The sequence below is a fragment of the Portunus trituberculatus genome, chromosome 9 (genome assembly GCF_017591435.1).
Source record: "Portunus trituberculatus isolate SZX2019 chromosome 9, ASM1759143v1, whole genome shotgun sequence".
NCBI classification, from domain to species: Eukaryota; Metazoa; Arthropoda; class Malacostraca; order Decapoda; family Portunidae; genus Portunus; species Portunus trituberculatus.
In genome coordinates, this window is record NC_059263.1 from 9,351,357 (window position 1) to 9,369,154 (window position 17,798).

At 41.6% G+C, this 17,798-nt stretch overlaps 1 protein-coding gene across 4 annotated transcripts in view; it reads left to right on the forward strand.

Annotated features, from left to right (window-relative positions):
* The window catches only part of LOC123501619 (casein kinase I-like), a 78,931-nt gene extending 65,232 nt beyond the window's left edge, over positions 1–13,699 (forward strand). For 2 of the 4 annotated variants that reach the window (XM_045250571.1, XM_045250570.1), the window contains 8 exons: positions 253–404; positions 909–1,023; positions 2,360–2,650; positions 2,887–3,035; positions 5,022–5,111; positions 6,936–7,037; positions 9,548–9,654; positions 10,227–13,699. In XM_045250571.1, the coding sequence (XP_045106506.1) occupies positions 253–404; positions 909–1,023; positions 2,360–2,650; positions 2,887–3,035; positions 5,022–5,111; positions 6,936–7,037; positions 9,548–9,654; positions 10,227–10,278 (1,058 nt within the window). In that variant the 3' untranslated portion in view covers positions 10,279–13,699. Of the gene's footprint in view, positions 1–252; positions 405–908; positions 1,024–2,359; positions 2,651–2,886; positions 3,036–4,376; positions 4,956–5,021; positions 5,112–6,935; positions 7,038–9,547; positions 9,655–10,226 lie in introns of those variants that run through there. The other 2 variants (XM_045250572.1, XM_045250573.1) reach the window with 2 other exon arrangements.
* Positions 13,700–17,798: the final 4,099 nt, after the last annotated feature.

Here is a 17,798-nt window from a genome sequence, read left to right on the forward strand (position 1 = left end):
ATATATTATTTTTAGTGTCCAGTGTTTTGGTGTCTGCAGTAGAGGACATAAATATACTTTTTTTTTTAGTTCCCCATTCACCTTCTGGATTATTCACATATTTTTTCCACCTTTGCAGTAGAGGAGACATACATATCTTTATTTTTAGTTCCCTGTGTTTTGCCACCTTGCATTAAAGAGCTTATGTATTGATTTTTGTAGTTCCCCATTCAGCTACAAGATTACTGATATATATTTCTTCCTCCTTTGCAGTAGAGGGCATTCCTAGGATTTACTACTTCGGTGTCTGCGGGAAGTACAACGCCCTGGTGATGGAGCTATTGGGGCCAAGCTTGGAGGACCTGTTTGATATGTGTGGCCGACGATTCACCCTTAAGACAGTACTATTAATAGCCATACAATTAGTAAGTACTGCTGCCTCTCTCTCATCTGTGTACGTGTAGGAGTGGGAGTGTGTTGCAGTTAAGAATGTAGGTCAGACTCAGTAACTTGATTTTTTTTTTCTCATAATACAGGTTAGGGGTTAAAGGGTCAAGTGTGTGTGTGTGTGTGTGTGTGTGTGTGTGTGTGTGTGTGTGTGTGTGTGTGTGTGTGTGTGTGTGTGTGTGTTCATGAAGAGTTGCCCATAACTGACTTGACTATATTTGATCAAGTGCAGTAAAATGTGTTAGCTTTTGTAGATATTGTGGCTTTTAGAAGTTGTGTCAGTCTGTTTGTTTGTGTATGTGAGAGAGCTGACAAAGATATACTGCAATAACCTTATAAGTGTAAGAAATCATATTATCTGTGTAATGAAACTTAATTTGTGGTGCTTTTTACATATTCAGTTGTTTTGGAAGATAATAATAATTTTCAATGTATTCTCCATACGTTACCGAATTGTACTTAACACATTCATTCCCTTTCAGATTAGTAGAACAGAGTATGTACATTCTAGAAGATTAATATATCGAGATGTGAAGCCAGAGAATTTCCTCATAGGAAGAAGCTCCACTAAAAAAGACAAGATTATAAACATCATAGGTGAGTACTGGGCTGTGTGTTTGTGTGTGTGTGTGTGTGTGTGTGTGTGTGTGTGTGTGTGTGTGTGTGTGTGTGTGTGTGTATTCACCTAGTTGTATTCACCTAGTTGTAATTTTACAGAGCCTGGGTATCATACTCGTGTGGCCCCGTCTCCATATCTACACACATCCAACTTTCCTTTAAAACTATGCACACTCCTTGCTGACACCACCTCCTCACTCAAACCATTCCACACCTCCACACATCTTTGTGGGAAACTATATTTTTTCACATCCTTCAAGCATATTCCCTTGGCTATCTTTTTACTATGCGATCTTGTAGTTCTACTTAAGTTTTCCTCTCTCAACATCATTTGCTCATTATCCACTTCATCCAGTCCACTCAACAGTTTATAAACCTGTATTAAATCTCCTCTTTCTCTTCTTTGTTCCAAGGTAGGCAAATTCATTTTTTTTAATCTCTCCTCATAGGTCATTTCTGCCAATTCCAGAACCATTTTTGTGTGTGTGTGTGTGTGTGTGTGTGTGTGTGTGTGTGTGTGTATGTTGATGTGAGGTGTGAGGGGAGGGGGACTGGGATGGAAGAACACAAGATCGTAAATGTCATTGTGGCAGTGCGGTGTGGGTATTAGTGTGTGTTGTGAGTGACGAGTGAGAAGACAGAATTATTGGTTCGTCCTATTCATTGCTCCTGTCCGTGAGTTATGAGGGAGGACTACATGAGTGATATAGACAAGAGTGTAAGTGTTGTCATTGTAGAAGCTTGTTGTTTGATGTTAGTGTGAGTTATGACAGGTTTATTATTGAAGTGGAAAGATTGTAAGCATGACCATTGCAGTGATGTGTGGTGTTGTGATGTGCCTGTGAGTGAGTGGCAGGTGAGGTCAGGTGGTGAATGGTAGTGAGTGGGGAAGAAGTAACATTTTTTTGTCAAGTTTTGGTGTAGTGGGAAGGTTTCAGCACATTGGTTTATAATAAAGTGATTTCCATATGCTATCAAAGCACTGGAGACTTGAACCTTGCTGGCCTGACTCTGCTGTGTACACTCCATCTAACACCCCTTTGTTTATCAGTGATTGGTTTGTGTGGTGATGAGTGTTGTCAGTTTACATATTGTTGGATATATATAGACAGCTGTGTCATTAGTGGTGAGACGGCTGTTTTCTTAACATTGTAGGATGAGTGTGGCTCATACATAAGAAGTTATCAAAGTTGATATAACTGGCATATTGATCCCACATGTTGCTGTAATGTGAAGTTAGGGCAGAAGTACATTGCTCTTGTGTATAACTTTGGTGAAAAGTTGTCACAATTCATAATTGTTTCCTTTTTTTCAGATTTTGGTCTAGCAAAGGAGTACATTGATCCCACCACCAACAAGCACATCCCTTACCGGGAGCACAAGTCTCTGACGGGCACGGCTCGCTACATGTCCATCAACACACACATGGGCAAGGAGCAGTCCCGCAGAGACGACTTGGAGGCTCTCGGTCACATGTTCATGTACTTCCTCCGCGGGTCCCTCCCCTGGCAGGGCCTCAAGGCGGACACCCTCAAGGAGCGCTACCAGAAGATTGGAGACACCAAGAGAGCAACTCCTATTGAAGTTCTCTGTGAGAACTACCCCGGTAAGTGTTCCCTTGGATGAAGCTCACAAGAGACGCTGAAGAAAATGTGAGTGTGCCCTCCGATACAACAAAACAAAAGCAATAATAAAAACATGTTGATGATTAGTAAAGTCACTTTGGATTACACTTGGCAGCTAAATCATTTGATTACCAGGTTACTCTTCACATGTAACAAAAATGCTGGAGACACTTTCTTCTTGCTCCTTCACCCCACCTGTGTCCTCCCACACCCACAGAGGAGATGGCGACGTATCTGAGATACGTACGGCGGCTTGACTTCTTCGAGACTCCAGATTATGATTACCTCCGAAAGCTGTTCCAGGATCTGTTTGAGCGGAAAGGCTACGTGGACGACGGGGAGTTTGACTGGACCGGCAAGACTATGGTGAGGAGAGTGGCTGTGAGGCGAAGTGCCGGGACACGCCTCACTCTTGCTGCTGTCAGTCTTGTTTTCTGTTTATTTTGACAACTTCAGTTAGATTTTGTTTGTCGCTACTTTTCTTTGATATTTGTTAGTTATGATTGTCTTCAGTTCATTTTTCTTTTTTTTTTTATCTTATGGGTTTTTTAGAAGTTGAAACTCATATAAAGGGTTTTCTTTTCCTTTCTTTTTTGTAATCCCTCATATATTTTTTATATTTTATTTATTGGTTTCAACATTCTCTCTCTCTCTCTCTCTCTCTCTCTCTCTCTCTCTCTCTCTCTCTCTCTCTCTCTCTCTCTCTCTCTCTCTCTCTCTCTCTCTCTCTCTCTCTTTGCCTTTGATTCATTTTAGTTTGTTCAAGGAGGGAGTTTCAGGGTAATGAATTTTAAGATGTTTGCATAAGGTACAGATTAAGAAATACCTAAATTAGAGTACAGCATGAATTTTCTGTATTTCCATCAATTCAAGTAATGTAAGGAGAAAACAGTGCTTGACTGTGATAGGAAGGAAACGTTTTATGTTCCCTTGAGATGAAAAAGAAATCCTCCCTTGAAAAGTTTGCATTAACTTCTCAATACACATCAGTTTTATTTATTGCATTTATTTGTTATTATTATCATTATTATTATTTTGTTCATTTATTTATTTTTTTATTTTTATGTTCCTTGCTTGCAATCTCACTACTTTATTTTAACGTAAGCTAAGAATTGCATCATTGTCAAGACAACAAGAGATGAGTGCTTGGATGAGTGATGTAGGGAAATGCAGGATAAGGGACTGTGTTTTGAGGTGCTTTTGTTTCGGAGGCCACAAAAATTAATGTTTATAGAGTTAAATTCTCCTTAAACTTTCCCTGGAATCATGAAAACATCCATTCAACTCCAGACTTCCACCAGACTTGAACTGTCACTAGAAGATGCCCTTGAATACCTCAGTGACTGACCAAAGACTGCCAAATTATCACCTGAATCTTAAAACTTGAGTAGCATTGATTACAGCCCCTCAGAAGTTCTATATTTCCATCTTCCTATGAACTGCACTCATTTAAGAGGGAGGTTTCAAGACTTTTAACCCTTTCCTTTGGCTAACTCTCCCGAACCTGCAAGAGGACTGGCAACTTAAGTGGGCATTTTGTGTATGTTTTCTGTTGCTCTTGGCCAGTTTTACCCTCTTACATTAAAAAAGTAGTTAATTCACCAATACAGTCAAAGAATACAGTTACTTTAATCCTGCATGCCCTCTACACTTCTTAGTTCAGACACCATTGTATTCTTAACACATTTATTTTCTCCACTTGTGCAGCCAGCAGAATATTTATCAAACATGAGACAGCTAAGAATTGCTGCTCCATCTGATAGAGTGAAAACTAGATCAGATAAGGTTTGTCTGACAACCTGAAAAATTGGCCTGTTTGGAAATGTGCAGTAGCTATTGTTGCTATTCTGTGCCATTGCCCAGTACTGTGGTCTTACCTCATTGTCTTCAGTATGCTGCAAATGCACAGTTGAAGAGTGTTGCATTATCAGGGTATGCTACAGACCCCCTAGTGCTGTAGTAGTGCTGGGATCTCAAGCTGAATTCTTTTGGTATCAGTCTTTGCATCTACAGAAAGCTTTCCCCATCTCAGTAGCAACAGACAAGTAATACTTTTTTGGGACCAGCATATTTGAGTCGTATCATTATTGCTGCAGAAATCAGAAGACCCACCGGAACTGTTACTCTTTTATTTGACATAATACTCAATTCTTTTGTTCAATATAGTCCCTTTACTTTTTTGCTACGTTTTGTAATTATTGCTCAAATCAGAAAATCTACAGAATTTGACATTATTTTTTGAACTTGATATGATTTTGAATTCTGCTGTTCAACTTACGTAGTCATCTTCCTTGGTGCTATCACTCCTTCTCGCAAAGTTTGCTTAGTTTTAAATTGGGTCTGGCTTTGCAGTCCACACCAGTTGGGTCAACGCAGACAGGGACTGAAGTCATTGTATCTCCGAGCAGAGAGAACCGAGAGAGGCACCCCACAGCCACTAAGGTAACCCTCTGCCCTCCCTCTCCCTTTCTCCCTTCCTATGCAGGTTCCAGGCAGTGTCTACAGGTCTACTACTCAGTGCATGTAGAGTTTTTTTTTAGTCCATCTCTAGGGTTAAAACACTTTCCCTCCAGTTGACAGGCGTAGTGAGAAATGGTGGGGGGCCAGAGAAGGGGGTTGCAGAAAAGCCGGGTGGGGAGACAACCGGGGCACCACAGCAAATCCTGCTGCCCTGGACCCCGACACAGCACATGGATGATGCAGCCCCTCGGCCTCCCCCGGTCAGACATCATGTATGTTCCGACACTGCCTCCTCACGGCTTGAGCTACAGTGCAACTGCCACTTCAACAACTACTACCTGGGCACTTCATCCAGCATATTGTTCTTAGTCAAACTAAATCTCAAAAACTTGTACATAGAGATGTTTTCACACCTGGTTATTGAAACCAATTGACTTTCATGTGAAGCACTGTGAAAATCATCATAATATTGAGTCATTGTTTAAAGCCTTAAATGTGATGAGTAAAGTTGCAATGCTGTGCACTGTGAAAGACTGTGGAGGAGTGTGAGGGCTGCCTAACTAGTGACTTGGAATGACAACACAGCACAGTGTGTGGCTTCCCTGCACTCACACCACTCACACCCATGTACTGCCTACTACCTCACATTGCAACAGTATTTCTCACTCCTCTACACAATTTTTGTATTTTGAAATGTGAGTTTTGAAGACTTAGTTGTTTGATATTAGATATAGTTACTGTGCCCAAGACTTTTTTGATACCATGCAATGCCTGATTACAAACTGCAGTAGCTCATACCAAAGCTTGAGGGAGTGTCTGAACATGATGTCTTCACAGCTAAGCAAGTCATGACATGGAAAACTACTAGACATACTCATCCCATTTTTTTGGTCACTTGTGCACCCAGTGTTTCCAGAACAGCATCAGTGTGTTCAGGTTGCTGGGACCAATGTGTGCTTCTGTTCATGTTCATCACTTGATCACTTTTTCTTTTTTTTCTTTTAAGTTAATTTATTTAATTTAGAATTTTGTGTGATTTGTGGTGTAGCAGGAGGCACTGGGAGTGGAACCCAAGTGAAGCAGTTATGTAGGACTGCCTTAGCTCATACCATAGATCCATTATGCAGGTGGTCTTATCTTGACTAACTTTTGACAACATGACTAAGAGGATCAGCACTTAGATGTTTTTCTTTTCCTCTTAATCCATGATATTGCCAGGAAAAGTGTGAACGTGAGGATTTCCATCTGATGCAGGTAACAGGAGAGAGTCAGTAGGTGGCATTGTATTATGGTGCAGTATTGTTTGTGTATCTTATAGACCACCACTGTGGTGCTGGTGAATTGCATCTCACTCTTTTCTACTTAGCAGTAATAATTTGCTTGCTGCTTGAAGTTTTGAGAAATACCAAGAGAGAATGCTTTCTCTCATACATGAAGTTGAGCTTCTAAAGTCAATCTAACCAAGAGCTAACTTTAGTTAAGTAGTTTAAGTAGAATGAACCACTACTGCCATCTGTTTTGTGCCAGTTGTACCAGCAATTATATGTGCACTAAGCTGGCAGGCTGCTCTGCAGGCAATTTTCACCTCACCTTGAAGGTAGCAGTGAATTTTTATAAGTCTTTCATTGACTAGTCTGGGGAAGGTGTGTTGTAAGGTACAATATAGCCCAACCTGCAGTGAGATTAGAGTGTGAGGTTTGGTGCAGTGTGAGACAGTGCATGAGGATGGAGTTGTTGTTGGTGGAGGTAGTGGTGATGGTGGTGTGCAGGTGTGGTTCTCATGTGGCCATGGGGCCAACATTACAGGGCGGCACCAAGGGTACGGCAGCCTGGCCCGAAACCCCCAAGCAGGCAAGCAACATGTTAGGCGGCAACCTCACCCCTGCAGACCGCCACGGCTCCGTCCAGGTAATTCCTCTTCCCAGGGCTAGCCTGCCCACCCTTTACTCTTGCTGCCTCCTGCCACCCACACTGGCTGCTGGGGGCAAAGCATATCTGCAAGGGCAAGTTTTTCTGATTGTCCTCAGAAAATTTTTCCCTTTTGAACATAGCCAGTTTCCAGGTGGGTGGGTGGGTGGGTGTCCCCCCTCATGAGAAGCAGGTGTTGTGTAGCCCTAGAGCATGAGCCAACCTTGCCTCTCCTCCCCTCTTAAGGATGTGGTCACACACTTCCTTGCTTTCAAGCTGAACTGCCTAAGAACTTGGGCTCACTGACACTGAAACTCCCTGGTAATGAAGCTTTATTTCTTATTACTTAAAAACCTTTCAAGGATTAACCAATGACTTGAATATATTATCTAACAAATTACTGTGTTTACTCTCATTTCAACTTTGCTGCTGGCTTCTGTTTCCCTTGCATTGAAGTAAAACTTGCATTTTACTGCCACATTGTTGTTTTAGAATGTACATGATGGTCAGCAGACACTGCCCAGTGACCCCTTCCTTCCTTGAGGCTAAGAACCTCTGTACATGTTACAGAATGACTGGCTTTATTGGTGTGTGTGAAGGTGGTCCTTTGGTGAAGGCTTTCACTGTGTAGTAGTTGTGTTCATTGGTGGACATCATGGTGACTTGAGGATGCTCAGTCTCTGAAAAGTCTAGTACTTGTTGGGGGATTTTGTTGTGAAGTGGGTAGCCTTGTGGAGCTGCATCTTGGGTGGACTGCTGCTTGGGCTAAGATGACTTCTGTGTTGTCCCAATCAGGAATTGCATTACTGGCCTATTGTATGATGTGTGTGTGTAGGATGTGTGAATTCAGTCTCTATTCCTCTGTATATTACGGCACATCTCTGTTTTGGTGTCCTCTTTTCCTAGCACACGAGGTTGGTCTGTGATGGGGGAGTGTTGGTGGGTGGTATGAGATGTAGGACGAGGTGACAAAAGTTTGCTTGTTCTTGAGTTTGTTGCCGTGCTTTGTCTACTCCCCAGGCACCTCTTGTCCTGGCCTCACTGCTTGCATGGCTATCTCACACCTGCACTGCCACCACTTCAATGCACTTCTCACCTGAATGCTACTCATCTATTTAGCAAAAAAAAAATGACATTTATGACAAAAAATACAAATGTACTTTTTCCACACGTTAATCTGTTGTCATAGCTTTTTTTATTTGAAAACTCTTTGCTTTGAATCAATTCATCCTTATTTTCCAGTCATGAAATATTTTGGTATGGTATTTACTCTGGGATTATGCTATGCAACAAAAGTAAAAGAAATATATATGTATGTGTTATTATGTGTGACATTTTTAACATTTCCACAAAAGATTCTTGTTCATGTAACTGTTGGTAGGCTTCTGTATAAAGATCAGTGTGAGAGTTGTCAGTCACTGAACCTATAAATGTCAGTAAGCACATGCAACTAATCTGCTTATTGGTAGTTAGCAGTATTGATAAGTCTCCGTTTCTTGGTCTTAACAGTGTAGTTCATGTATTTCATCTTGTAATTTAACAATTTATTGTTAACAGTAGTACATGTAGTTTTAGTATGTACTTTGAGCAACAAATGTTTACATGGATGCATCAAGGTGAATCAGGTCATGTAAAGGCTGGAGCTCTGAGGAGTCATACTTTGTTAAGCATTTAGAGTTGATTTGTTAACATGAAGGAGTACAAGTTCATGAGAGAAGTTATGGCAACTACGTAGTGTAATGGTGTTGCAGGAGTGTGTTGTGTATTCTGCAAGGTAATTCAGAAAGATTATTGTGGTACTGTAGTTTCAAGTCAAAGTCAAGAAAATAAATCATTTCAGGATCTGTGTCTAAGGAAATGAATATTTGTGGAGCTTTAGACGTGTTCTTTAGATTTGACACTTGTAATCACAAATGTGCCAAAAATTATCCAAGAAATTACTTTGAGACCTGGCAGTCATTAAAGTCCCAATGTCTGAGGTGTACTCCACTCAGCCATGTCAAGGGCTTAATCCCTGGCAAGGGTGCGTGCCTTTCATGGAGGAATTTATTCTCCCTCCAAGTCAATGTTTTATGGGATGCTTTAGAGGGAGATGTCACATTGTATGGCTCCTCTGCCAAAACATAGTAGGGAAGGGTATCGGAGAATAGTGAGAAACAGTAAATTTAAACTACAATTTATTATGCATGCTGTCACTATTACACCATCCTTCACTAGCTGCACACACTTGATACACCTGCACTGCACATTATTGTATTGTGTTTGGGTCATTGTTTGCTTCCAGGAGGAAAATTAAATTTTACCTGGTGTTATCAGTCCTGTGTGTTTTGATGAATGACTTGGAATGTGCAGAGTATGATGGTGATATAGAAATTAAATAGTCAGTGAATGCTGCATATTGACATTTCTAAAGTGCTATAAAGGAATTGCCATAGTATTGATGGAGTGAGTGAAGGATTCAGAGTTAAAAGGAAGACTCAGGATGCCAATAGTGTGATATTATTTTCCAGGTTGTGAGTTCTACAAATGGGGAGCTTGGCCCTGATGACCCTCTGGCCGGCCACTCCAACACCCCCATCACTGTCCACCAGGAAGGAGACACCTCAGATGAAACAAAGTAAGCCTCTTGTGTCTTTGATCCTTCCATGTATCCAGATTGTAATGCATAAACACACACACACACACACACACACACACACACACACACACACACACACACACATATCCCGGGTGCGGCAAGGCAAATAGACAAGCCTCTTAATGTGTCGGGTCTGTTCACATAGCAGTAAATAGGTATGGGATATAACTCGAGGGGTTGTGGCCTCGCTTTCCCGGTGTGTGGAGTGTGTGTTGTGGTCTCAGTCCTACCTGAAGATCGGTCTATGAGCTCTGAGCTCGCTCTGTAATGGGGAAGACTGGCTGGGTGACCAGCAGGCGACCGTGATGAATTACACACAGGACAGCATTTACCAGAAGAATTTAGATAACGAAAGACTAAAAAGATGGAATATAAGCAATATACATCATATATAGAAAAGTGCACAAGTATAGGAAATAAAAGACAGTACTACATGAATACCTCAGACCCTGTATACAGTTAGGTCACCCCCCTTCTCTCTCTCTCTCTCTCTCTCTCTCTCTCTCTCTCTCTCTCTCTCTCGAGTTGCTAAGATGATGTTGTCTTTGCAGATGTTGCTGTTTCTTCAAAAGAAAGAAGAAGAAGGCAGGGCGTGGCAAGTGACTGGCAGTGGTGCAGTGCTCCCCGGAGAGAGAAGCCATTGCGGTGCTGCTGCCAGCCTCACAGTCGCAGTCCAATGAGAGCATCCTCAACCCTCAGGCACCGCCACCAGGGGGCGGGCAACAAGCCAACCCCCACAAGCACTGATCACTCGACCATTACCTCATCACCACCGGAAGCGCTGCATCTCCAGTGTAGTCAAGTACTTGCCTCTCAAGATGTGGAATGGAGCCTCATGCTTACATCTGTGTTGTGTAAAAATTTGTTGTGACCCCATCCAGCACATTTATGTACTGTTATGCCTGTGCTGCGATGAGCCGTGTGTACCGGGAGACGGTGGGTGGTGACCGAGCCTTACAACTTGGTCCGGTGATTCTGCTTATATATTTTGCTGTACACACATCTGGAGTGCTGGAAGATGGTTTGCCAAAGCAACTTTTATTTTGGACAACCTATATTGCATCTGTGTGGAAGAAATTATAGAGAAATTATTTTCAGCACCTTGATCTTAATGGACACTGAGCTTAATGTAGAAAAGAAGTGTGCAATAAAGATATACTCAGTTCTATACTTCATTAGATGGTGATTGCTCTTGGCAGAAATCCGTTTCCTGTAACAAAGGGAAAACATTTTGTTGCCAGACAGAATGGACTTGAAGAGGGCTGAGGTGGTGGTGGTGGTTATGGCAAGTTGGAGGTCACCAAGAGTTGCTTAGTTTGGATTGAAGCCCATGTTCCCTGGGATTCCCCCCCCCTCACCCACCCACACTAGGCCTAGCCTGTAAAAGTGGTAAGTGCAGTCCTTTCTTGCTTTTGTGACTCATCAGTGTTTTATTTTACCTATTTATAATGAATACTGGGATGCTCATTGACGGTCACACAAAGCTGAAAGCGACTGACTTAGTCACACTTGTTCTGTGATTATTACTCATGACGAGTTCTGCTGCTCGTTCACTCCATCTACCAAAAAGCGAATGAACTATTGTGCTTTGAGGAACTTTTTTAGTCAATTTATTTATTTTTTTATTTATTTTATTTTATTTTATTATTTTTTTTTTTTTTTTTTTTTACCAAGTGACATCCTATTTCCTTTTGTATTTAGTTGCCTTGGGGAGGTACTAGTGTTTACACATTTTGGGACAACACTTGTTTAGATGTAGCTTGGTGGAAGCAAGTCATGACCAAGGGAAATGGGATATATATTTTTTTCTAATGTCCCTGTGTTGGTACCAAACTGCAATCCAATGTCATAGCTATATAATCTTAATAATATTATTTTACCTATAAATTATAACAAAATATATTTGCTTAAATTCTGAACAAGCAGTGTTGATTCTCAATATTGTTGAAGGTCGGCCATCAAGGAAAAGGTCAATGGTACAGTGAAACTGTCAGTGTTCCAGGCTGTGTGGAACAAGGAGGTCTTGAAAACACGAGGAGTTCCCAGTGCAAAACAGACAGAGGCACCAGCTGAAACACATGACACTCAGCAGTCCCGTGTCTGGGGGTTAGTGGACCAAGGGTCATGTAAGGAGAGCGGGCCACCATGTGGAGCAGGGCGGTAGTCAAGCGATATTCCCTTACCAAGAGGAAGTGGCAAAAATAAACATTGTTCAGCAGTAACATCTATTTACTAACTGTTGGTTTATAATTTATGTAGGAACTGATAACAAAAAGTAAAAAAGCAGATGTATTACAGGCATATAATTATTCCAGTTTTTCATTACTTTGCTAGTCCTGAGGCTTTGGAAACGTGCACAGTGGAAGGTTGGATGAGTGTTGGGAAATTCACCTGAGTAGACATGGAATGACAGTGGTCTTTCATGGTCTTGCAGTATTTTCCTCCTGACCTTGTGTTACACCATGATCTCGTGCCCCAGGGCTTGTGTTGGCAGTGTCCGGCCTACCTTCTGTTGTTAGGGAGCTTTGTGTGGCAGGGTAGGGACTTATGATATTTTTATGTTTAACACTTCGTCAGAATAGAAAACTTAGCCACATAGAAAACAATAAGTAAAGGAATTGTTTTTGTCATCCAAAGCTTTCATTCATTTGTTTTATTATTTCCATTAATATAAATTATTTTATTCTTATATCCATCCTTGGGCACCTTTTTTTTATCATCATCTTTTCTTTTAGATTCCTCCTCATTCTCTCTCTTTGTTAAGAGAGGTCATCATTGTCTTTTATTTGTTTTTGTCACAATTGATATTGCCTGTTGAGGCTCTTGTATTTTCCTAATGGTCACTTCAGCTGTGTGGACTTGCCTACATATGGTCACATTCTTGCTCACATTTTATGGATGTAGTGAGGAAACTAATATATTTAGGTGTATAGAAATATTTATTGAATGCCAGTTATCAGGGAATACTGGTGTATGAATATTATTGCATCTTATTCTGTGCTGAAGCCATTTTATTCTGTCCAGTTTTTTAGGTAAAAGTTTGACATCTTGCTGCTGAGCTCTTAGAAATAGTGACCTGGTCCACAGACAAGTGAGTACAAGGCAAACAATAAGCAAAGTGTAGTACTGTATTGCCTTCCTTCACACTGGTGCTGATGCCATCTGCAACACACATTGTGGTGGGTGTGGATCCCAGTAAGGGCCACAAACTTCATTCTGAAATGAGGACAGAGAATGGACCCTGGACTGAAGGAGTAACTGATTGTGCCAGATGGCTGAGGTGCCACAACAGTCGGCACGATGGGCCTTGCAACAAGTAATGAAGAAATGGGTAGCAGCGTAGCGCTGGCGGCAGCAGCACCACCACCAGTGTTATCACCATCACCCATTATGCACCGTCATCAGCAATGATAAACTTTAGTAGTATACTGGTTTTTAATAATTTTTACACCTTCAGTGTACATAGGAAGTTATTAAAGTTTGCTGTTGTTTTAAGTTGAGTATTGCTGATGCGATGACAAACCATTTTGTAGGAAGCCAGGCTGATGTGATCATCCCTCTACCGTCACCATAGGTCTTGGCCGTCAGTGTCATGTATATATGTGATTATTCATGAGCAAGTGGCTTGCTTCTCTTTGGAGGTCAGTGATCATGTTCGAGTGCGTGTGTGTGAGTGGAGACGGTAGTGTCATCTGTGATTTTCTCACTAGGAATTATCTGAATGCTAATTATGAACTAAGTTGAGTAAGCCAAGTCACAAGAGCCTGTCACCCATTTTTGGAAGTCGGCAAGTAGTAAGTTTTTTGTATAATTTCGGATATGGATGTAACCTATGACGGTCCATTGAAGATAGCCATAGTGTATTTCATCTTTCTATGAAGTTGTCCTGTGGTTTGTAAGGATGAAGGAAATCACTTGTTTGCCTGTATGGAACATACTGCTTCAATGTGCTGTTAATAATAAAACTCAGCATTTGTATCCGTATAATCCATATAACTGGAAGAATATAATAATACTGTTGTTATAATACTTTTTATTTTTCCTTTTATTTTTTTAGCAATATTTGTTGTTGAGCAGTATAGGTGGAAGGCTCAGCCACTATTAACCTCATCATCAAAGTCACCATTATATCGTCATCTCTTTATCAAAAAATTCTTTCAGGAAACGCTGAATATGATAGATATACTCTCTCTCTCTCTCTCTCTCTCTCTCTCTCTCTCTCTCTCTCTCTCTCTCTCTCTCTCTCTCTCTCTCTCTCTCTCTCTCTCTGTGTGTGTGTGTGTGTGCACCACCCAGCAAGGAGACTGCAGAAAGATGAGTGGTCCAGCGTCATTCATTCCCAGTCACCAACACCTGAGTAAGAAAGCCACCCACACCAGTCCCCTGCCAGACATTGGGAATTCAAGACATAATCCTGCTGATGATTATTTGAAGTTTCAGCTGCAGAATGGATGAAGCTGAGATGATGTACGAAAATGGTTGATTGCTAAGGAAGAGAAAATAAGTCGAGGTACAAAAAAGTAAGTTTTGAAAGTAGTAATAGAATTGAACTGTGATAATATGGCAAACACACAGTCCTTGCAATCTGTAATTATAATGGAATGAGATGGAAAATGTGAGCTAAAGAGAGGGTTCTGAAATCATAAAGGTAGAAGGAAGGAGGGTTAGGTACAAAAGGCAAGAACATTAAAATGGTTTCCTAGCGGGTGGGCTTTGAGATAAGAGGTACTCCAAAAAGTATCCCCTTTAGCCCATAAATTCCCATGAAAAGCCCACATGATATAAATAAAAAGAAAAAAAAAGTCAGCTGAGGATGACAAACCATAACATTTCAGATAAGATATGCAAAAATTATGAGAATGAGTTACAAAATTTTTATAAAAAATAATACGAAAACAAAAAAACATAGCTCCATAAATACCCATATGTATTTGTGAGGATGAAGTATACATTAAGCATTAACTGGGGGGCGGGGTATGAAAACAATCTTAAAACACAATGCTTGACTGGAGCAAATGGACCATCCAGTACTGGCATGAAAGATAAGTGGAATAAATTTCTTTTTTCCTTTTTACCTAGGGAAGAGGGCCAGCCAAGGGAAAAAAAAAAAAAGGCCCACAAGTGCTGGCTCTAAAAAGTGTAAAAGTGTCAGCCAAAGTTGGGGAGCAAATGCCTCGATACCTCCCTCTTAAAAGAAGACAAGTCATAGGAATTCGGAAATACAGATGCAGGGAGGGAGTTCCAGAATTTACCAGCGAAAGGGATGAATGATTGAGAGTACTGGTTAACTCTTGCGTTAGAGAGTTGGACAGAATAGGGATGAAAGGAAGAAGAAAGCCTTGTGCAGCGAGGCTGCAGGAGGAGGGGAGGCATGCAGTTAGCAAGATCAGTAAAACAGTTAATATGAAAATAGCAATAAAAGATAGAAAGAGATGCAACATTCTGGCAGTGAGAAAGAGACTGAAGACAGCTAGTCAGAGGAGAGAAGTTGATGAGACAAAGACCTTTTGATTCTACCCTATCTAGTAAAACTGTGACTGGAACCCTCCAAAACATGCGAAGAGTACTCCATACAGGAGCGGATAAGGCCCTTATAATAGAGTAACCAGTTGGAAGGGTGAGAATAACTGTTAGAGACGCCTCAGAACACCTAACATCATAGAAGCTGTTTTAGCAAGAGATGAGATGTGAAGTTTCCAGTTAAGATTATGAGCAAAGGACAGACCGAGGATATTCATCAAGGAAGATATACTATAGAATCCTTGATATTCATTATGGAAGAGGGAGATAGTTGAGTGTTATTGAAGAAGAGGGGATAGTTGTCTGGAAGGTTGTGTTGAGTTGATAGATGGAGGAATTGAGCTTTTGAGGCATTGAAAACTACTAGATTTTCTCTGCCCCAATCGGAAATCTTAGAAAGATCGGAAGTCAGGCGTTCTGTGGCGTCCCTGCATGATCTGTTGACTTCCTGAAGGGTTGGTCGTCTCTGAAAGAACGTGGAAAGATGTAGGGTGGTATCATCAGCGTAGGAGTGGATAGGGCAAGAAGTTTGGTTAAGAAGGTCATTAATGAATAATAGAAAGAGAGTGGGTGACAGGACAGAACCCTGAGGAACACCACTATTAATAGGTTTAGGAGAAGAACAGTGGCCGTCTACCACAGCAGCAATAGAGCGGTCGGAAAGGAAACATGAGATAAAGTTGCAGAGAGAAGGATAGAAGCCGTAGGAGGGCAGTTTTGAAATCAAAGCTTTATGCCAGACTCTATCAAAAGCTTTTGATATGTCTAACGCAACAGCAAAAGTTTCACCGAAATCTCTAAAAGAGGATGACCAAGACTCAGTAAGGAAAGCCAGAAGATCACCAGTAGAGCGACCTTGACGGAAGCCATACTGGCGATCAGACAGAAGATTGTGAAGTGACAGATGTTTGAGAATCTTCCTATTCAGGATAGATTAAAAACTTTAGACAAGCAAGAGATTAAAGCTATAGGACGGTAGTTTGAGGGGTTAGAACGGTCACCCTTTTAGGAACAGGCTGAATGTAGGCGAACTTCCAGCAGAAAGGAAAGGTAAAAGTCGATAGACAAAGCTGGAAGACTTTGGCCAGGTAAAATGCAAGCACGGAAGCACAGATTTGTGGACAATAGGAGGGACCCCATCAGATCCATAAGCCTTCTGAAGGTTTAGGCCAGCAAGGGCATGGATAACATCATTACGAAGAATTTTGATTGTAGACATCAAATAATCAGGAGGAGGAGGAGAGGGAGGGACAAGCCCAGAATCGTCCAAGGTGGAGTTGTGAGCAAAGGTCTGAGAAAAGAGTTCAGCTTTAGAGACAGAAGACATGGCAGTGGTGCCATCAGGATGAAATAAAGGAGGAAAGATGAAGTGAAGTTATTTGAGATGTTTTGGCTAGATGCCAGAAGTCACGAGGAGAGTTTGAGTTTGAAAGATTTTGACATTTTCTATTTATGAAAGAGTGTTTGGCAAGTTGAAGAACAGACTTGGCATGATTCCGGCAGAGATATAAAGTGCATGAGATTCAGGAGATGGAAGGCTCAAGTACCTTTTGTGGGTAACCTCTCTATCATGAGAACAGGCTGAGTTAAACCAAGGTTTAGAAGGTTTAGGTTGAGATAAAAAATGGGGAATGTACGCCTCCACCTCTGTTATGCGTTCAGCACAAAGAGATGGGTCTCTGACACGGAAGCAATAATCATTCCAGGGAAAATCAGCATAATATCTCCTCAGGTCCCTCCAACTGGCAGAGGCAAAACGCCAGAGGCACCTTCGTTTTGGGGGATCCTGTCGAGGGATTGAAGAAATAGGACAAGATACAGAAATGAGATTGTGATCGGAGGAGCCCAACGGAGATGAAAGGGTGACAGCATAAGCAGAAGGGTTAGAGGTGAGGAAGAGATCAAGAATGTTGGGCATGTCTCCAAGACGGTCAGGAATACGAGTAGGGTGTTGCACCAGTTGCTCTAGGTCATGGAGGATAGCAAAGTTGAAGGCTAGTTCACCAGGGTGGTCAGTGAAGGGAGAGGAAAGCCAAAGCTGGTGGTGAACATTGAAATCTCCAAGAATGGAAATCTCAGCGAAAGGGTAGAGGGACAGAATGTGCTCCACTTTAGAAGTTAAGTAGTCGAAGAATTTACTATAGTCAGAAGAGTTAGGGAGAGATAAACAGCACAGATGAATTTAGTTTGAGAGTGACTGTTAAGTCGTAGCCAGATGGTGGAAAATTCGGAAGATTCAAGAGCGTGGGCACGAGAGCAAGTTAAGTCGTTGCGTACATAGACGCAACATCCAGCTTTGGAATGAAAATGAGAATAGAGAAAGTAGGAGGGAACAGAGAAGGGGCTACTGTCAGTTGCCTCAGACAGCTGTGTTTCGGTGAGGAAAAGAAGATGAGGTTTCGTAGAGAAGAGGTGGTGTTCTACAGATTGAAAATTAGATCTAAGGCCGTGAATGTTGCAGAAGTTAATGTAGAAAAAGTTGAGGGAGGTGTCAAGGCATTTGGGGTCGTTATCAAGAGGGGCGTCCGACCTGGGGGCATTTTGGGTCCCCTCCCCAGAAGGGGACTCAGAGGCATAACAATGAGTTCCCATTTTGCTTTTAA